Source organism: Lycorma delicatula, chromosome 2 (genome assembly GCF_047948215.1).
Source record: "Lycorma delicatula isolate Av1 chromosome 2, ASM4794821v1, whole genome shotgun sequence".
Taxonomy (NCBI): domain Eukaryota; kingdom Metazoa; phylum Arthropoda; class Insecta; order Hemiptera; family Fulgoridae; genus Lycorma; species Lycorma delicatula.
Window position 1 is genome coordinate 139,106,929 of NC_134456.1, and position 22,977 is coordinate 139,129,905.

Consider the following 22,977-nt stretch of genomic DNA (forward strand, 5'->3'; position numbering starts at 1 on the left):
AAAAGTGAAATATATAAATGTGGGAAATAAATAAATTATTAACAGAAACATTTTATTTGTCAGGCACTTAATCAGCATTGTAAAAACATAGTAATTGAGCAGAATTAAAATAAAACAAACTGATAATGTAATTTAAGAACCTACTTCTTAACCAATAGGATTATTAGCTCCTCGTAATGTAAGATAACCAGAAATAATATCACTAGGTAAACTTCGAACAGTAGAAAATTCATCTGCCATAGCATAAAGAAGTTTAGTCTGAGGATCAGTGTACTTGGCTGGCAGCCCAGATATATCTGAATATTTCTTTGGAGGTTTAAATGAAGGAGGAGCATTTATTGAAGAATAGTGAACATGGTCTTGAGGCCACGGTAATGCGCGCTCTTGAGCAATGATCTGTTTCAATGAACGCCAAGCTTTTTTCTTATTATTTGATTTACTAGTATGTTGGAATTGTGGATCCTTAAAAATTAGTTTCTTCTCTTCTTTAACAACTTCTTCATCAGGTGGTACAGGGCTAGACACAGTTGAACTCACAACACTATTTCCATCATCTCCTTCATTAACCTGAACTGTATTTGCTTTCCTCTTTACCATTTCGGTTTACCTACCCTCAAACAGAAAAAAACTCCTGTATTATAATGTTTTTTTACACAAGTTCAAAATAGAAGGAAGCTTAAAAATTTGAGTACACATCGTTAATAAAAAATAAATGAAAAAATATACAGACTCAATTCTATACTCTGTTCTTGGGATCTTTTCCGTCAAGTGGCCGGCAGCATTTGCATTTTCCTATTACTATTCTTATTTTCTCAATTATTTTTTATAATTCTTTTATGGATGTTTATTTCTATAAAGTGAACATTGATTATTATTATATAGTGTGTTTATTATGAAAGAAAGTTAAAAATACAAATTTGTAAAAAAAAATAATTCAAATAAGCAATAACACAATAAATAATCAAATACTGAATCGTTATTGTTTTTATAATAATCTGGAGCCACCAAGTCGTGGCTATCAAGACAGTCACTGCAGTGTTACCAGCAATATGCAACAATGATGTCATTCCAGCTTATACCTAGGCGCATTTACATTATTCTAACAAACACAAATGCTCTTAACAGAAAAGGTCCTGTTCCTGACCTTCAGTGTCAGAAAAAAATGTGTGCTTGGCAAAAATAATATTTTTATTTTACAATTTTATAAAACAATAATGTACAGTTATTATTTAGATAGTAATGTGTACAGATTGGTTAAAAGTGTTTTATTTTGTTGAATAATAAACTTTTCTGCTTTATTTTACGTTTTCTGAGTACAAACAACTGTGCAAATCATTTGGATAAATCATGTTTAAGACTGTATTTTGGCGAAGCAAAGTCAGATTATGCAAGTAGGTCTACAATCATCTCTAAAGAATGCTCTTAATATAAAACGATTGCACTTCCACCAACTCAGCAATTCTCAGATCACATCGTGAAACAAACTTTTACAATTAAGGTTGAATGCAACATAAACACTTAAACCATAACAAATAGTGTGCTTTATTCTCAAACAATAAGTACAATTAAAATGCTGCAACAAAAGAGAAAATAACAATGTTACAGAATTATAACATCAAACAACTGAAACTAAAATGAAATATTTACTCAACACATAAGGGGCATGACCTAAAGGGCATCTACCATAGTAGTAGACAGTTTACTGAAAACCACATACACCTACCCACCAAAAATAAAGTAGTCAGTCTAAACAACAAATAAGAATTAATGTAATACTCATTTATATTAAATTTTAATTATTACTAAATACAGTTAGCCTTAATAATGAACTTAAAACCATTCGCCAAAGTAAGAGACAAGCAAAACTTTACTCTGTTCACTCTTAATGACAAAAGTAATACCTGTAAGCAATCAAACCATGCTTATTTACTCTATCTGTAGCATGCACAATCCATAAATATAGTACTTTATTGGAATTTCACAGCCATAAAAAAAATAAAAACTTTTTTTTAATCAATGAAAAATAGCATGTACTTGAATAATTAAGTTAGAGAAATAATAGTAACAAAAAAAAATTATATTAATTACGTTTGAATATTTATTATAAACCTTACCTTAACACAACCAACTGTTTTAAACAAAGAGCTAATTCTGATTTCAGCTGATAATATGGACTACGTTATTAATGTAACAAAAGTAACCTTTGGCTGGACTTAGCCAATATGGAGCACAAACTCTGTTAAGTTCTTTGTAAGCTAGCTTAACATGGTTCCCACAGGCAGGAAACGCCACGAAAAGTAAACTTAGGTCAGGAAAAGTAAAAAAATTTCACATAATTCCATTTTTGTAATAAAACTTAATAATACACTTAATAATTAAAAAAGTATTTGTAAAAGTTATGGTAATGCCAAAATATATTCGATACAATTTCCCAGCATTGGGAAGTGGTGACACCCCATTGCCCAGCACATTGCAATTATGTACATCAAGCAGCCATTAACATTAACTGTTCTTACATTCCCTAATTATTTTTTTTACATTAAAGGAGGAATATTCAAAATTGCCGTTAATTTTTTCACTGATGAAATTTTAACAAAAAGTTACCATTGAAAAATTTAAAGGTTGTTAACAGTTTTCTTGGAATTTCTCTCATTTTTTCTTTGTATTTTAGGTAAATAATTGCTTTTAAATGACATCTAAAAAGACTATGTTTAATGATCAGAGGTTAGATATAAGCTTACACCCAGAATTCAGTTTGTTAAGAAGTAAAGATTGCGTATCATGCTTTTTGTGATGTGTGTAAAATACATTTTGGACTGGCCAAAACAGGCCGAAAGGCAGTGACTTCACACAATAAATAAATGCAGCATAATGAAATAATTAAGATAAGGAATTCTCAGCCTTTAAAAAACGTTTTTTAACATTTCAGCAGCAAATGATACATTTAAATTCAAGACTTCCTTTACACAAAATGACTTCTTTTTGTTACAAAGACTATGTTTCTAAGGTGGAGATTATGTGGGCTCTCAATGTTATAAAAGTTCATGTGAAGATATGTTACAACTTTTAAAATTATATTTCCTGATTGCACAGTGTCAAAATTCCAGCTCAAAGCTACTAAATATTCTTATGTCATCAATCATGGCCTTGCATCGTACTTTGATGGTATTCCGTAAAATCAGCTGCATTCTTGTGTTAATTATGTGGTAAGGTTTGTTTTTGATGCATTAAATAAAATTTTACAAGGGGGTCAAATGGATTTATTTGTACAATTTTTTGATACTGAAGTATGAGCAAGGTGTTATAACAGTTTGGTAAAGTTCATTGTTCAACATCTCAATGGTTTCATAGAAGGTGGTCTCCCCCTCTAGATAAAAATAAAATATTACTAATATCTATGGATGGACTAAATGTAAATTTAAGCTTTCTAAAAATGTTCAATGATCAGCTGATAGAGGAATGCCCTGAACAAAAGGATTTGGAAAATATTGGTGTTTGTGGTTTACATGTTGTAAATGGAGTCATGAAAACAGGGACTGAATCAGTCAAATGGAATATTCGTACCTTTTTAAGAGATCTTTACTTCTTGTTTAATGATAGCCCAGTGTGGTGTGTTGAATTTACCACAATCACAGGAAATAATAAATTTCCTTAAAATACTGCATGAATAGATGGTTAGGTAATGTGAAATGCTTAAAACAAGCTTTGCTAATTTTGGATGATGTAAAGAAATTTGATGAAGCAAAGAAACGTAAATCTAAGCCTTATACCATTGTTGGCTAAGCACTGTAAAGACAAATTCCTAAAAATATTTTGCAGGGTAAATGGCAGTAGTATAACATTATGAGTCAGGAAAAACAAATCTTAACATTTTGTGGGAAATATAAATCTTAAATAAAATTAATTAAATATAAATCTTAAATTTTTGTGGGATTGTGAGTGCTTAAGCACTCACAATCCATAAATAATTTTTTCTTTCATATTTACATAATTAAATAAAATTTTCCAGTAGGTATTAACTGACCATAGTTTACATAGTATTAACCGATTACACAGTTTCCCAAATCAGATTCATCTAATTTCCTGCAGATCTTACATTGCCCCAAAAATAAATAACTTTCTCTACTGTTGTACATATAATTATGCTCTTCCCTATGCAGTCTGTAATTTAGATCCAATAGACCACAACCCTTGTTTTAAAATATCTACAATTTTTATTATAAAACTATTAAACTTAACTTCACCTATAGTATAAATTATCAAACAGCATCCCTACAAGCACAGTGAACCCATTTTGCTCTAATATCCACCGCAATCTTTATAAACAAAGAATCCTCCCCCCCCACAAAAAAAGGTTAAACAGTTACATTCAGCCTTCCACTGTATAAATTTTTAACTCTGAAATTTTCCATTTGCTAACCTTAAAATTTCAAATATGTAATTAATGTGGCTTTTCAGAGTATCCAGCAGAATCAATATAACTCCACTCTCTATGTATAATGTATTATTAGGTATGCTACAACAGAAAACCCTTTAACAAAAAAAAAAATACCTCTGAAAATTTTAAAACAAAATTTCAATTCCATATAAAATTGCTGCCTTGATGGTATTGAAGACAAAACTGATGACGTTTAGTTTTCACGTCACAATATTTATAATTATATACAACTTCAATTCGATTTTAACCAACTACTTTTCATTAATATATTCCCAAGAAAAACCATAACACTGACATAACCTCAAAATTATTTATTTTTCATTAAAGAATAAGCAAATACACAATAATACCGTAAAACCGACATGGTTATTTGGATGCTATTTTAGACAAAGCACTAAAGGATTAATAATCTCAAATGTATAACATTTTTACAAATGAAAAACTAACTCAATTTTGGGTAATGTCGTTTAAAAATTCTTTACCACATTATTATTAACATTTTTACTTACATAATTTCCAATCTTTATCTGTACAACCCTCAAAAAACAACTATAAAGATTAAGGAATAAATTCATAGATTTTTAAACGTGAATTACAGCGAAAATAACATCTATTGAAACACTGTACACCAAACAGACAATTATTGCGTGAAAAATATAACACAAGCCTTCTAAATACCGTACATATGTTTCGAATTAATTTTATTAACTAAATCTTCATAAGTAGTTTAGGAATACTAAATTATTAATGTTAATTTAACACCTAGCATAACTAGTTAATAAATTACACCTGGCGCCTGTCTTTATTATTCTCTGAAGAAGCTTATCTCATCTGAAAAAAGATGACTGTTTAATGACGAATATTTATAAAAATCTTCAATTATGTATTTAGTTTATTAATAACTTGTGTAAAATATTAATAACTCAACCAACTATAACTATGTTTTTAAAAAAACATAGGTTATTTTTTTCCTAAGATAAACTACATAACTTTCCTCTCTCTCCGGAGCATGTAACTTATTGAATTTGGTTCTTTATAAAACTCTAATGTGTACATTACTTCCTTGTACTTCTTTTAAATTACATACACACATTTTTAAAAGTACATAAAAATCTTATTTCACTACTACCTTCTGATTTTTTCATTTTTTATTGTTATTATTGTACGTTATTATTATAACTTATTATAAAGAGCGTTTCATAATGTTCTTAGGAGTTACGAAAATTCAGTACAAAGAAAGTATTTCACTTACCTAAATGAAAGTTGTACGAGGTGATGCAGGGACTCAAAAGTTTTTGTTAAAATCTACTTATAAAGAGTTTTGTTAAACTTATTATAAAGAGCGTTTCATAATGTTCTTAGGAGTTACGAAAATTCAGTACAAAGAAAGTATTTCACTTACCTAAATGAAAGTTGTACGAGGTGATGCAGGGACTCAAAAGTTTTTGTTAAAATCTATAAATTAAATGTTCAATATGTGCTGCTCTGGTGACACGGCACACATCAACACGAAAGTCTAACTCTTGCCAAACTCGTTTTTACATGTCATTTTGGATGGAATTGATTGCATTAATTATGCGATCCTTTAGCTCAGCGATATCGTGCGGCATTGATGGGATAAACACCTTATCCTTCACGTATCCATAGAGAAAGAAATCACATGGCGTGAGGTCTGGTGATCTTGGTGGCCACAGCATAATGTATTGGTCTTCTTCAGACGCACATCCTATACAGCGCCGAGGTAATGTTATGTTAAGGTACTGTCGAACCTCTTTATGAAAATGGGCAGGACAACCATCTTGCTGGAAAATGAAATCGTTGAGTAGTTGAGGTATAAGCCATAATTGTAACTTATCCAGGTATATCATGCCGGTTACTGTCGTTTCCATAAAAAAGAATGGCCCATACACTGCCTCACGAGAGATCGCACAAAAAACGTTTAATTTCGGAGAATCCCGAATGTGTTCCACATAAGCGTGTGGGTTTTCAGTTCCCCAAACTCGCACGTTATGACGGTTTACTTTGCCGCTATTACGCAAGATAATTTTCATCGCTGAAAATTATCCTGTTTAAAAAACGTTCAACTAACAACATCTTTAACTGTAACTGTAAACAAAAATTAAGCCTACGTGTTTTATCTCCATCAGAAAGACGATGGATTAATTGAAGATGGTTTGGTTTGCATAATAAACGTTTACGGAGAACTCTCCACACTGTTTTCATAATTCCTAATTCTCTGCTTGCAGCCGCAGTCGATTTTGTTGGGCTGCGAATGAAACTTACATGCTTCTGAGGTTGATGGACGACTAGTTGATTTTCGCTTGCACAAGCAACCAGTTTCACTGAATTGTTTATACCATGCACGAATTGAATTGTCACTTAGTTGCTGCTTATGAAATTTCAACAGAAACGCAGGTTGCACAGAAATTACTGGCTTTGACAAGTGAAATGCTAACACACAAAACGACTTCTCGTTTCCCGTGGCAATTTCTCTACTGTCGACGCCTAGCAAACAAATGGTTACTAACTGCCTAGTATATATGAAAAAAGCTATTTTAAGTACTTTTTCGTACAGTACTTGTTTTATTCATATGAGTGAAATAGTTTTTTGTTAATGAATTTTCGAAACTCCCAAGAACATTATGAAACGCTCTGTATAATTATTGTAAGTTATTGTTATTATTCTATTGATACTATTTTTGTTTTATTATTATTATTTATTGTAATTTTTTTACAATCAGAAGTTAATAATTATTAATAAATTAATATATTTAAATTAAAAAAAGGAAATGAAGTCGCATTCGAACCGATGTGCGTTCCCCTTGTAAAATAAAAACATTTCATTAACAAAAATTCTATTTGTTTGTAACTCAGGAATCAATGAATATAAGTAACACTTATGATATATCACTGACAATCTCTTATTACTGTATTACACAATTACTGTATATTACACAATTACACAATATTACTGTATTACTTATTACACAATTAAGGCTTATTACTGTAGTTAGGAAAAAGTCCAAAATCCAATTTTTTAATAAAACAGGGAGCAATTACATGGAAAAGTTTTTGAAAAAAACCTGTTTGGTGACTTCAGGAAATGAGCTCATAATAGTTTAAATGTACTGTTTAGAAATTTATTTTGTTCGTAATTACCTGATTGGTTTTGTGCACTTTTCCATTTCTCTGCTTCTGTGTAAAACTTTAATCTTAAAATATTTCGTCCATTCTAATCAACTATTGGTTTTGTCTATTGTAATCCTTGTTTTAATTTAAATTTTCACATTCTACAGTTTATTCTAGTAGTAAATTAACTAATACTTAATAACCTAAGATGTAGACACCCTATAAAATTCTTTTTACAAGGCTACTCTTTAATATTGATCTTGCTGCAAAATTTATAGTTTAATTGGATACTTTCACACATCAGGGAATGGATAAGAATCTCTTTAAGGAAGTTTGAATCTGCTCTAATTTAAGGAAACAGATTTATGGTACCATATATTTAAAAATCATAAATTGGTCACATGCTGCTCTCTTGTCATTGATAAATAATCTCCACTCAAAGTCAAAAGTGCCCCTCTATGAGTAGACTTTTTTGTTCTTCCATCAACAGCTATTAAATAATAATTATTGTCAATAACTAAAACTAGCTTTACAAAAACTATACGATAATTGTAACTAGCTTTACAAAGAGAAATAGTTCAAGGCAAGGACTGAGGTACCACTGAATAAAGTTGGGTTATCTTAATACATGCATAAATTACTTGATAAAAGTGCACAAAAAAAAATTTTCTTTAGTATATTTTTACTTTCATGTTTGTACAATGAACCAAGATGATTTCAGTTTTTTATACATCATTAATGCAAAGTTAATAATTGGAAAATTAGTGGAACGCCCACCTTAAAAACTCTTTCTTATTAACATAAAACTGAAGTTAGTTCAATATCTTCAAGAGCTCTTTTGACAAACACTGAAGATAAGCAAGTCAATTGTATGAAAGGATCATGCAAGACTATGGGAAAGCCTTGATTAGAATGTAATCACAAAACATTAATTTTATAAAAATAAAACAGAAGAAAAGTGAAATGCCGATTATCTGGATACATGGAAAATTAAAAAAAGTTTATTACATAGATCATTCTAATGTTTAGATATCCCATTTATAAAATGTCAAAAGTGTAAAAAAAAAACAATTTATTTTAACAAAAACAGAGTAATACATGACAAAAAATCCAATGAGTAGAAATTTGCTAATAAAAGAACTGCAAAAAAGGCTGATAACAAACCCAGTAAAAATAAAATATATTGAATAAAATAAAAATATGTTGAAAATACAATAAAAATATATTGAAGCAAAGCTTTATTTTATCAAATAAAGCAAATATATATATATTAATTCTTTTAAACAGCCTAGTAGTTGATGAAATATTCCAGGTAGTTGAAAATCTGCAAATCAGTGTTGTACTGTAGTTAAAGAGTTATTTTGGAATAAATAATACAATTGTTTTTATTACCATGGAATAATTACATGAAATAAGTGATGTAACTATGTGAAAATGATGAAAATAAAACTAGTACAGAAAAAAGTAATTTTGAAGATGTAAATACAATTTTTGAGTTTGGTAAATTTAATCAATTTAATTTAATCAATTATTTAAGTAAAATTAATCAGTATAGAAACAGAAAATTTTGGGTTATGCGATTATAATTATTTTTATTGTAATTGTAAATATATTCATATATAAAACATTATGCAAATTTATTGTATTAATAACTGTAATATCATGTAATGAGACTAGTTGAGTCCTTAAGACTTGTAATAGACTCGTAGAAGATTGGATGAGGACTGAATAGGACTGAATGGAATGAAATGCAAGGATATCAGAGATCCTACTTATTGCAGTAATGGATTTTCATCCTTTGCTGCTGGATGATTCTACTGTACTGATGGGTTATAAATAGAAGATGGTGTTTCATTTTGTGAAATTTGGACTGTGTTCCGATCCAATGGAGGGTTTTAACAGTAGAGACCTGGCGGAACGATGTGCTAATGATCTTGTCTTCTGCAGTGCATTCCCTTTCTGCCCAGAATGGGCTGAAATCCTTTGTTTAAGGGGTCATCCTCTCATAAGGAGAGGGCGCTGGAGGCGATTTTGGGGCCTGTACTTTGTTACATTTAATTGTAATTTTAAAAATGTGTTTTGGTTTGGTAGTTCTGGGACGTTGCGTCCCAGAGCTATCCCGGTCAGTGGGAAAGTGGGGTTGGGATGGTTGGTAAGTAATTTAAACTCATTGAATGAAGTGGGGAGCTTACTGTGTACGGAACCGCTGAATCGTCAGGAGCCGAGTGAAATGTAAAGAGCCGACTGATTTCGACAGGAGCCGAGTGCATGTGTTAACTGTACCGAGCTGCTGAATCATCAGGAGCCCAATGTGAATCCGACCGAAGCCGATTTTCTCAAACACAAAAATATACACCGTTAAATATTTTCTTCCTGCACTACTTAATATTATAACTAAATGATAGAACTTTTTTAACATAAAACAAATACGAAATCATCCAGAAATAATAGGAGATAAACAATGTTTTTATGTATACGTAACACAAATCATATAATAAAAAATTCGTCGAATTTTCTCAAATTTATTGATTGAAAATGCAAAAACACTTGCCGGTCCGATTTCATTGTTTTAAGAACGAATTTGAACGAAACTTGAATATTTTACGCTTAAAATTATTTATCGTTTTACGCAAACGCATTACGATCTGAACAATAAGTTCAACTTTGTCCGTTACGGCGAAAAAATTGTATAAAAAACAATAATCATATTCTGATTTAAATAAAAATATCACTTAATGAACACATCAACTGTTCCTTTATATTTAATGTTTCCTTGATATTTTGAAAAAACAGTGACGAAATCATTTATAATGTCACCTTCATTCTAAAGTATAACAATCAGTACTGCCTCTATTTGTGTATTAATTAGGTTGGAAAGAATTAACTTATTGAATAAAAAAAATTATTAAAACTTTTTTCAATATGTTTTAATAATAAAACATATTCAACCCACAATCTTTTGACTTTGAGTGGAGATTATTTATCAATGACATGAGAGCAGCAAATGACCAATTTATGATTTTTAAATATATGGTACCATAAATCTGTTTTCCTTAAATTAGAGCAGATTCAAACTTCCTTAAAGAGATTCTTATCCATTCCCTGATGTGTGGAAGTATCCAATTAAACTATAAATTTTTCAGCAAGATCAATATTAAAGAGTAGCCTTGTAAAAAGAATTTTATAGGGTGTCTACATCTTAGGTTATTAAGTATTAGTTAATTTACTAGAATAAACTGTAGAATGTGAAAATTTAAATAAAAACAAGGATTACAATAGACAAAACCGATAGTTGATTAGAATGGACGAAATATTTTAAGATTAAAGTTTTACACAGAAGCAGAGAAATGGAAAAGTGCACAAAACCAATCAGGTAATTACGAACAAAATAAATTTCTAAACAGTACATTTAAACTATTATGAGCTCATTTCCTGAAGTCACCAAACAGGTTTTTTTCAAAAACTGTTTTATATTTAAAAATTAATTAACACTGATTTTTTTGCTTTCAGGAATATTCATGGTTCATTTAGTCCTGTTAATCATGTAACTTAATCTATGAAATGAATATTTAATTTTTTTTTGTACATTTTTAAAATAATATTTCACACATTGGATCCACTATTTTTGTATTAACTACAAGTTATTATAATTGTATGTTTTAGTATTCATGAAGTAATGGAAATACTTTAGTAATAGAAATATTTTTCTTTAACTGCTTTGACTTCTATTTCCAATTACAGTTATAGCTACATGTATAGTTTATAGCTATAATTATTATAAATAATCAAAGTAAAAAATCAGAATTCATCACTAGTAAGATATCAATGTTTGTTGAAGGGTCAGCTCTAGTATTTGTCAGGAAGGATTCAGAAACCACAGGAGAGCCCACAAAAACATTAATTCTATACAAATAAGTAGTTTCAGTACAAATAAATACACAATATTAATTTGGAGCAACCACATAATATAATTAATACATTGACAATTTTATGAGTACAATTTTAAAGGTAAAATATAACAATTTTATTCTTAAATAACATTACACACAAACAGAAAATTTTACTATATGTAATTATTTTAAAAAACTCAACAAATTATTGTAATGTATTTGTGAAAAGGAAATAGTTTAATCTTGAATGAATTGGTTGGTTACAGAACATTTTTTCATGTGCATTTTTGATTTTTTGAAATATAAATCAAATATAAATTTCATTTTTTTAAATTTTGTTCTATAACTTTATTGCTGTTTATGAAGGAAAAGATGAATTTTTAATTAGTTTTACAAAAGATTGTCTTCAAGAATATTTAGAAAGAAAAATGTTTAAAAGAAAAATTATTCTTGGTAAATTTTAGAGTGAGGTTGGACTGTATGTTTGTAGGTTGTGAATGAAGACAACGCCTTGTTGCTTGTTGAATAATGGTTTAATGAATTGTCGTCTTGACAGTTAATGAAATGAATTGTAACATAGCGTATAACTTGACATATAAAAATAAAAAATATAAAATTAAATTAAAACATTAAATTTAATGTTCATCCGAACAAAGAATGGAGTCCATCTGAACTAAGAGTATGACATGACCCCCTTGGATCAGATTCAAGCGCTGAATGCTAGTATGAATGGAAATCTCTGGTGAGCGCTAGCACCCACTAGATTGCAGCACCTGACGGCTCAACATGAAACGGAACAATTCTCATAAGTGCTTTTTGAATATACTAACTAAATTTTAGCCTTTAAGAGGTTAAGAAGTCAAAGCAGTTAAATAATTTTAATTTCCAATCACTTAGCAGAATTATCTGAGCATTGCATCCTCATACTAATTACACTGATAAACATAATTTTTGTTTCCTAACATGCGATACATGATTTTAATCTCTTTTTGATGCTGAAAACGAATATGAACTAAAAATCTTTCTATCCCCCACCATTTTTGAAAAATTTTAAAGTTTTAATTAAAGGATTTTTTCATTTTTCAACGTATAGTTAGCATTTTAAGCTCCTGTAATGTATTATGTTAGTTAATTTTTTATTGTTTATGATTTGTAATCTATAAAAAAACAATACTAGACAAAGAATTAAGTTATATCGTAGTTACATATTATGACATATCTAATACTGAAGAGTGAGCCTTCATGGACAAGAATCAAGTTTGTGCGGGTCAAAACGTGTAGCTGAAAACACAGATGTGTTGTTTGCACACAGATGTGTTGTTTGCATTAAGCACTGGATTTAGGAATGAATTAATTTTGTTCAGTCCTAAAGTTTAACAGTGCAGTGTCACAATGCCTCAATTGTGGATGTGGATACCTTTTGTAATGTATGTGGTGGTTTACCATAAAATCAAATAGAATGCACTCATATAGTATGCACTAATTGTTCTGTATATTTAAGAGGATGTCTGAAAGATACACGAAAGGCTTTGCCATTTGGTGTACCTATGGTTTGGCGTGAACCAAAGGATCACGTAACCGATTGTTTCGTTTAGCAAGTGTATCTGGAATTTCTAAAAAATCTAAGCTTACTGTTAAATATCTTTCATTGCAATCTGCAATAAAGCTTGTACCTCACAGTGAAATTATTCCAGTTCCTGAGCCACCAGTGAATGTATGTTTCCAAAGCAGCGATGAAGAATCAGGCAGTACTGAAGAAGACAATGATTTTGATTTTGAATTAGCTTTGAATAAGCCACATCTTTTATCACAAGGTGAATTAAATGACTTGGTTAGCAATTTAAATTTATCAAAAATCAAGCTGAACTGTTTGGAATTTACTTAAAAAAATACAAAAATTGACCATAGGCTTTAATTTCATTTCGAAACCAGCATTTCAAACTAATTCATCATTTTGCTATTTCCTTCATTCAAATTCAAAAAACATAGTTGAATTTCATTCAGTTTCTTTTTAGCTACTAATAAGGCCTTGGGGAAAAATATACTCAAAAGAAATGTAAGAAATATTCCCTTCAAAGGGCAATTGTCATTTCAAATTGTACCTGATGTAACACCTTAAGGCTAACCTTGTAAAAGTTAGTGAAAATAAAGTCTTACTGATGCTGTTTAATTACCAAACATTCATAAACTGTAAAAAAAATAAGTATATATGTATGTTAGAAAATTTTAGTCTAATATCTAAAGGGCAGGCTTCAGGAGTGAATTAATTTTGGTTTCAGACAGTCCACAATTCAGTTTTTCCTTTATTTGCAAACTGGTTTGGTTACCAAAGTACTCCTTGCAACGGATTAAACAGTATGATAATTTTTGCAGCAAAAAATGTATGGTCAAATTATGATGCTGCTGATCAATTATGTTAAGTAGGGCCCAAATATGAGAAAATGAAATGATGGAAGTAGTATAATTGAGAAATTAATTCCAAAAGTTATCTTGAGCAAAGTAAACTAATCTTTATTACATATGTAGGATTTCATACATAGCTTGTGCTTAGCATGTTAGATATGGCCTTTGAAGTATTTAATTAACAAAAGAAAAAGAACATATAATCAAATAATCAGATTACTTTTATTTTTTTACAGGTTTTTTCAAATGCCTATTATTTTTTTTATTTGACAAAAGTTTCTATTTAACAATTAATGTTCCAGTTCTTCTTATACTATTCTATATTCATTTACTCCTGATGTTTTGTAAGGACTCAGCTGCTCTTTCCTAAAACAAAATATTCCATTTCATTATAAATTTTATTTGTTTATAAATTCATTCAACCAAAAATCATTGCCAATCAACTTACAGATGTTTTAAGACAATAGGTCTTGTCACAAATCCAGTTAAGAAATTGTTACTTTTAACTGAATGTGCATATCACTTTACTTAGGCAAACTAATGGGGTTCAATTAACAGTACTCTAAGGAATGGTTGGCGAGAGACTAGTTTTTTTTGCAACCAAAGTGGCAACACTAAAGTTACATATGGTTATATGAAAAAGTGATTTATATTAGGTATTAATATTTTTAGTCAATTGTTGAGTGATACTAATTATAAGCAACATTGTGTAATCAAGTTTATTGCTGAGCTCTGTGAGAATGCTACTGAAACTTTATGAAAATTGAAAAGGTCGTATGGAGATGAAGCTCTGTCACGAGTCCAAGTTTTTAGGTGGTTTAAAGCATTTTCAAATGGCCAGGAATCAATTGCGGATGATCCATGCTCTGGAAGACCATTAACATCAAAAAGTTTGTGCAAAATTGGTCCCAAAAAACCTTTTCTTGAACAAAAAAAAAAAAATAGGGTGGAAGTGTGCTCCGATCTAGGGCGAATTGAAACTGACCCTGATTTCCTGACCCTGAAATGTTATAACTGGTTATGAATCTTGAATATTTGAGTACGACCCACAAACAAAATGCCAGAACAAGGAATGGCACACTGCAAACTCACCACGTCCCAAAAAAGCAAAAATGAACAAATCAAAAACCATGTTAATTTGTTCCTTCGATAATAATGGCATTATCCATAAGGAGTTTTTGCCTACAGGATAGATTGTAAATATGTTTACTGAGAAATTTTTGAAAGACCACAGAATAGAATTGCCTACATGAAACTAGCCATCAAAGACAACTGGATGCTGCATCATGACATAGAACCTCGCCACACTGCAATCTCAATTAATGAGCTTTTGGCAAGAAAAAATATTCCTGCACCATATTCACCTGACTTGAGTCCCTGCAACTTTTTCCTGTTCACAACTTTAAAAAAACACCTCAAAGGATACCATTTTGGAACAGTAGAAAACAAAAAAAAATGTCACCTACCATCTGAAGGATATTCTGGTTTCTGAGTTCAGCACTGCTATGAAGAGTGGGAAAACCATTTGAGTGTTCCATGTGTTCCCAAGGGAACTATTTTAAAGTCCATGGATTCAAAATAAAAAGTTTTTCTGAACCAGTCTCATTACTTTATTTACAGACCCCCAAAACTACAAAATCTTTAATATATTAATAAAAAATTGGAACAGTAAATAAAAAGAACTTATTGAGTGGTATTGTCAAATGCAAGATTGTCAGAAAAAATATAATTTTCATAACGAGGTCCTGATTCAACAGATACCTATGAGCAAGGGTGATGCAAAGTGTTGTTACTCAATTTGAGTATCAATAAATGCAATTACCTAATAAACTACCTACTTTTCTCAGAATAGATAGTAATTCTACTATCTCTAAATATCAGAGGAGTAAAAATTATTTATTATAATACAAGGATGTGTGTCTAATACTTCTGAATGGAATAAAAAAAGGTTTCTCAAATGGATATTGGTAATTTATTAAATTGCTTAACTCTTGCTGTTTAGGCTCACATTTTTTTGTGTTCACAGCAACAGAAATATATCTTTAATGAATCTATAAAATACTTAAATACATAAATATAAGGAAATGAGCAAGCCCTGACCAGTTAGTACTACAATAATTAACATTGTATCTTAACAGGAGTTCAGATTACTTAATGAACACAACTAATTGAGATTACCCTTAAGTAACAGAACTAATATTCAACACTAATATAAACATCTTTTGGAAAACCAGGACATCACCTAATTCCATCCAGTTACCTCAAATGACACTGCTAAAACTCAATTTTTGTTTTCTTAACATGTGTTATATGAAACCAATATTTTTTTTATGTTGAAAAACATACTGCTCCTTCCTATCAAACTGGGATTAATACAAATTTTTTTTAAACTTTGAAGGAAGACAGTCAAGAATTTTGATATATAAGGCAGAAATTCCAAAAGGATGTGAAGTAAAAATTAAAGAAGGTATTTTTGTTATCCCATAAATAAGAAAATTGGTCAAAGATGAAATGCTTGCACAGCATTTAAAGAAACTTTTGAAAATTTACTTGGTGCCCATAATTCATGAAATTACCATAATAAACTGACAAATTCTTACACAATTATGGGATGCAATATGTACATATCCTATATTTACTGCATTCACATCTGGATTTCTTTTTGTCAAACCTTGGGACAGTAAGTGATAAAGATGGTGAATGTTTTCACCAATATACTCGTATTTCAGTGTTAAAAAACATTTTATCCTGCATTCATATCTGGATTTCTTCCTGCCAAACCTTGGGACAGTAAGTGATCAACATGGTGAATGTTTCCACCAATATATATCAGTGTTGAAAAACTTTTACAAAGAAAAATGGAGTGTTAATATGCTAGCTGATTTCTGTTTGACTCGGAGAGCATCGACTAGGAAGTTGCAATGTAAATAACCCATAACATTAGTTATATTAACATTTTTGACCCGTTTCTATTAAACTGAATTCTATACTTATACCTCCACAATAACGTGTTGATCTAAAATGCTAATTTAGAATTAACGTTTCAATATTATCTAGAAAACAAAAATTATCTGCAGATGAATGATAATTGAATTTGAAGTAGACGTAATATTTACATTTTAATATATATGTTTGCGATATACTAAATAGATGCGACTTTCTTTTTGTATTACACTGGAAAAACAGTTAAATAGTGCAAAGTTTTCAAAATCTAAACACTCAATTTCAAAATGTAATACTCTCACTGTTGGATATGATATCCATCAGACTCCAATCCAGCTAAAAATACTAATGATTGATACTATGGATAAAAGAGAGTCACTACCATTTTTACCCATAGTAGTGTATATTTTCTTACCATTCGGTTTTGTTCAACACCATCCACTTTAGTTATAAATTTTAATACATCTGTCTCTTTCACAATTTAAATTAATATTTTTCTTGGAGTTTGATCTTCACTAGTACTAATAATTTCCACATAACTTTTTTCTATTACAACTTTACTGCTATCAATTGCAGTATATAAATTTAAATCAATATGTCTAATTACTGTACAGATTAAGGGCATTAAAAACAAAGTATTGATAAAATAGGTTTTAAAAAGAATCAGAACAATTAAGATTAATAAAATAAAGAAAATACATTGAAAATCATACCATCACTACTGCCACTGGCTGGTGTTGACATTGAACTTAACCTTGGAATTGATGTAGGCTAATGGCTAGTAAATTTTGGCTTTTATTTAGTAATGCATTTACAACAATATTCCCTTTATTTATCTGATAGCTTTATTTATCACCTGATAGCTTTAATTCTGAAATGATTAATTTGTATAAGGTAATATTTAAGGTAATATTTGTATAAGGTAATATATATAACTGTATAAGGTAATATTTAACCAGAATTTTGAATAAATGTATTAAAACTTATCAAATATTAAATGACTAGCTTTCAAAACTTTGTTTTGAAGAGTCTTTAATATTTAACAATTTTTAATGTTGTCACATTTCATCATTCTGTTTATATTGGTTTTTATAAGCTTTCACATCATTGTAAAATTTTTTGCTCATTCCCCTACATTGGTCTGTGGTAATAAATATTTTTAAAATTATTTATTTAAATCCTTATATTTTTCAAAATTGCCAATATTAAATATATTTTAATTTTTCTTTTACTTTGTTAAACATCTTTGCTTTAACAATTAAAATTAAAAGATATCAAACAAGTAATTTTATATTTAATAAAAAAAAATTTAAATCAACATTACAATCTATTATGATTTTTTTTTTTAGAAAAAACTGAAGCTGGTTAACTGAACATTTGGCTGATATTTTGTAACACAATGGTGTAATGGCAAAAGAATTTGTAATGTTATGGATTCATTATGTTTATATCAATAAAGGTACAAATACATTGCTCTATTTGTATAAATGACTGAAATGCAAAAATTAATTCCCAGTGTTTTTTTTTAGATGCCACATAAGATTGAAAAATAAGCAAAAAAATATATTGTATGGAATTCTGAAACAACTCAGAATTCAAGGATTAATATTTGTACCCAGAAGATTCTGATCACATTTTTTAGTGGCTTTCAGCTTGGAGAACTATCAGAAATTTCAGGGACTATATATAGTAAGAAAGATGTTGGTACATCTGGGTAATCTGGTAATGATCAGCTAAGTTCTGGAATAAGTACAAGTTGTGGGTGTGAATATTGTCATGATTAAATAGCCTACATGCACAGTTTTCATAATCTTCTCTTTTGTGATAAAAAGGTTATCACAAAGACAACAGAGAAATACTTTATTTATTATTATTATTATTTGGATGATAAAAAAAATAAATTTTCATAAAAATTATTAAAAAAATTATAAAAAGTATATAATAAGAATATTAATAAGATTTATTTATTATTATTATTTATTTCTGGTAATTCTCCAAGCTTTAAGCTACTTAAGAATTGTGATTCAAAAGCCAAGAATAAATGCAAAATGTAAAGTAACACCCGAGTGCAACTTTGAAAAGACTTCAGGTTTTTCTTCAAGGTTTTTTCACCAGTTCAAGGTACATGTTTGAAACATTTTTCAATCCATCAATTATTATCTTTCCACTTTATTACCATTCCTTAACATCCGTTTCATTTCATATGAATGTCTATTAAATCAGCTAGCTACATGTTTGCTTTCCTAGCATACCCACTGCATTATTATTATCAGTTTCAAACTCTGTTTGAATCATTTTGACATTTACTAAAAATGTAAATACACTGATAATTTTACACTAAAACATAATCTATTTCAATGAAGACAAAGTCCATATGAATTACTGAAATCTTTAATGATAAAATATAATTTCTTTTGTGCCCCATTGAAAACTGATTAATGTGTTTTGAATATACAGCCTCTTTGTACTTTGAATATAACTGCCAAACTTTAGCATGCAATAAAAAGGGCAATAAACACTGAAAATTAAAATAAAGACAAACTCTGAAAACTGAAAAATTTACTTTATTGACATCAGATATTATGGCACCAGTTTTTTACTTTCACATCACGATTAACTAAATCTCATCACTTAATTTGTCAATGGGTTTTAATTTTTTCATCACACTAAAAAAATTTTATAGGAAAAAATCAATCAGCTTTATTACAAGTATGATTATGTAAAAATTTCCTCAATAGGGACACTTTTATTATTTAAAATGGAGGAAATTTACATTTTGCATTAAAATTTGATACCATTGTAAATTAAAAATAAAACAAATTATTTACTAATAATATTAAATATAATAGAAGAAATAATAACAGTGTGCTTACCACTGTCTTGCTGTAATCCTTTAGGTATGTTGATATGAACCTTTAACCTAACAATCTTTTTCATAAATCAGCTGGAGATAAATTTTCAATGATAAAGATAGAAATTTGTTTCATACATCTGAAATAGAAATATGTTTACTTAATATAGCTATAATTGTGTACCTTAATTCTTAAAATAATTCAGCGATAATTCAGCTTAAAGTGTTCAGCGATTCAGGTGAAAGAAAAATAATTTTTCTTTAGATTTAAAAAATAAAATGTTAATTTAGTCATATGGAAATGATGTTAAATATTGAATAATTAATTGCAATGTGCTCTGTGAAAAAGAATGTCAGTTTTAAAACAATTTCTTTATATTAAAAAATATTTATTATCGCCAATAAAAAAATTATATGTGGTAATAGAAAGGCTTTACTTTTGCTTCAGAATTCTATAAGTTTTGGTCTAGTGTACTACCTCCAAACCTCTCAATTGTCAAATGCAATCATTTTTCCATAATTATTTTTTATAAATAATTATATTTCACTGTTCTCAAATGCAATATGCTAGGTTATTTACTGTACAGGTTTATTTAGTTATTTGCTAGGCTTATTTATTATACAGGCCATGTAAATAATAAAGATTGAATGACAATTTTTTAAATAAAAAGTCTAAATGCTTTTAAAAGTAATTACTTTTTATCTTATTCTTAATGTTTATAATATAATTTTAAAAACTGAAAAAAAAATAATATTGTTAAAAAGCTTTAAAGTTGAATAAAAAACTTAACTTGTTGCAATGCCTGGATGAATTTCTTTATGCGTAGGAAAGTAATACATAAGAAAAAAGTAAATCAGACACTATGTAAATAACTGAATTAGCAAATGCAATATCCCTTTTTGATTAAAACTAAATTAGAAAAATTTCATATAAGTAGGTTATTTTCAGTGCAATTAATACAAAATTTAATTTATTTCTATTATATCTGTTTGTGTTAATGTATTCGTGTATGCGGTATTAAAATCAAAACTTAAATAATGATACAGACAAGATTTAATTTGTACAATTAAACTCAATCTGAGTCAAACATACTAAAAACAGTAAAAGTAAATTGGTATATCATAACAAAACTTCATAACTTCCTCTATTAAACCAATCAACAGACAAGTTCTTTATTCAACTTGCTTTTCAAAATATTCATAATTTAATACACAAATAGGTGATATCACAACATTGAAAACAATAAATGCAAGAAAGTAACGATTAAAAATGAAAAGAGGATTTACAGATATCCATAGTGGCAAAGTTTTTGGCTATTAATTTTCTTAATACTCTGAATTACTATTAAAAAAAAATTTCTGGCAAAATAATTAAGTAGAACGCAAAAGAAAACTACATCCTAGATATTCAGTTGCAATCAATGGGCAAGTAACATTATTAGCAATAGTTTTGTTTCTACAGTAATACTGTGCTTGCGGTATGTAGATTTTTAACTAAAATTTAAAAATATATACTATATGTAAATATGTCAATTATTAATTAATGAAAATAAATTATTGTTCCACATGGTAATTAGCGCTCTGTTGGTAAACTAATTTCATTACAATTATGGTAACCAGTGACTAGACTGATATGATCATTTAGCAAATGCAAATTTGTAGCACATGAAAAATGCCAAGCCTGACCAGAATTCAAACCCAGGACCTCCAGTTGAAAGGTGGAGATGCTACCACTCATGCCACGGAGGCTGGCTAAAATTACCTTCACAGTAAACTAAAAATTTATTTTAATTAATGTATAAACAGGTATGTTGGGTTAAAGAAAATAGTTTAATACATATATTTTTATTTGATTTAGCATGCAATCATAAAAAGTTAACTCTTACCTGAAATTTTATTGAAGATTTGATAATTCCACCATTTTATTTCTGATTATTATCAATAAATTTTGTTCCATCCAAAACCAATTGAACTTTAAACAGGGTTTCTGATGAGCTAAAACAGAAAAAAATTATTAATGTAGAAATGCAAAATAATTAGTTATCTTAACTAACTACAATCTTTTTCAACAGAACTTAGTAAAAAGAATAGCTTAATATATTTTTTTATATTTGATTTAGCAATTAACTCTTACCTGAAATTTCATCTTAGTTTAATTCCACAATTTTATTTCAGATTTTTATCAATAAATTTTGTTCCTCCAAAACCATTCTATTTTAAACACAAATTTTGATAAGCTAAACAGAAAAAATTTATTAATGTACAAATTGAAAATAATTTGTTGTCTAAGTAACTAAATCTTTTTTAACACAACTTATTAGTTGTTAAAAAAAATAGCTTAATATATTTTTTTTTTATATTTGATTTAGTTATTAACTCCTACCTGAAATTTTATCGGAAGTAAAAACTTTATAATTCAACCATTTTATTTTGAATTTTAATCAATAAACTTTGTTCCATCCAAAACAATTGTACTTTATACAGGAATTTTGATGAGCTAAAACAGAAAAAAAAAATTAATGTAGAAATTTAAAATAATTATGTAGATAATATAAGTGCAGTGAGTTACTATATCATCGGTAGGATTGAAATCTAGCACATTTAAATGACCAGTTTTATTATTGTGCACTCAATTAATGTTATGGTAGGTGCCATTTCAATCTGTGTTCTACTTGATTGAAATTAACTTGATACAAAGATACTTCATTATATATATAGAGCAACTTTATTTATGCATAATATTTAAATAGTGAATTAATTTGTAAGATCCTATAACCACACATTGGCCATTTGAATGAGGCCAGAGAATAGGAGGATTTTGAAAAGAGATATGAAAATCATTTTTTTGGGGTAATTTCTAACAAAGTTTGTTTAATAGTGTATTTTTTCAATTAAAATGTTAAGCTTACCTTAAGAAATGGTTTTTAATTTTTAGAGGTGGAACAGATGGAATTAGATTTCACTTCTACCTGTTTCTTCCTCCTATAAATTAAAAATAGTACCATTTCATTAAACAACAAAAAATTTCTTTAATTTCATTTAATTAATATTCATAATAACCTACACTATATAATAATGCTTTATAATACTTGATCTGTTAAGGAAACCAGTTGTGATACCTAGCACAAAATTCAATTGAAAAACATTTTTAATAATCAGAAACATCCCTAGCCAGTCCTTGTATTATCTAAACTGAAGTAATCCTCTGGTTATATGAAAACTACTTTCTGTTTGCTTAGATAGCATGTCCGATAGAGAAACATTGTTTTATTCATAACCATCCACATCCTCATTAGTACAGTTAGTGAACCCACAATTGTTAC

At 28.7% G+C, this 22,977-nt stretch overlaps 1 protein-coding gene and 1 long non-coding RNA gene across 6 annotated transcripts; both read right to left on the reverse strand.

The window, feature by feature from the left end:
• Positions 1-31: 31 nt before the first annotated feature.
• On the reverse strand, positions 32-5,714 carry LOC142319257 (INO80 complex subunit C). Of its 5 annotated transcripts, none has more exons than XM_075356308.1 (2): positions 5,691-5,714; positions 32-607 (listed from the first exon to the last, which is right to left on the reverse strand). In XM_075356308.1, the coding sequence occupies exon 2, from the start codon at positions 595-597 to the stop codon at positions 148-150; it is 450 nt and encodes a 149-aa protein (XP_075212423.1). In that variant the 5' UTR covers positions 598-607; positions 5,691-5,714; the 3' UTR covers positions 32-147. The 5 variants fall into 5 exon arrangements, with proteins under 5 accessions (XP_075212423.1, XP_075212421.1, XP_075212420.1 ...); XM_075356306.1 differs by lacking the exon at positions 5,691-5,714 and adding an exon at positions 4,948-5,201 and having other exon boundaries at positions 32-612; XM_075356305.1 differs by lacking the exon at positions 5,691-5,714 and adding an exon at positions 4,948-5,181.
• A 13,962-nt stretch (positions 5,715-19,676) lies between these two features.
• On the reverse strand, positions 19,677-22,699 carry LOC142320261 (uncharacterized). The gene is made up of 5 exons (XR_012755330.1): positions 22,564-22,699; positions 22,038-22,151; positions 21,789-21,891; positions 21,541-21,649; positions 19,677-19,794 (listed from the first exon to the last, which is right to left on the reverse strand). It is a non-coding gene; the product is annotated as an uncharacterized LOC142320261 (long non-coding RNA).
• Between the last annotated feature and the right edge of the window lie 278 nt (positions 22,700-22,977).

What these genes read in the sequence shown, in the direction of transcription:
- LOC142319257 (XM_075356308.1), bottom strand. Translation starts at nt 597, where the DNA reads ATGGTAAAGAGGAAAGCAAATACAGTTCAGGTTAATGAAGGAGATGAT.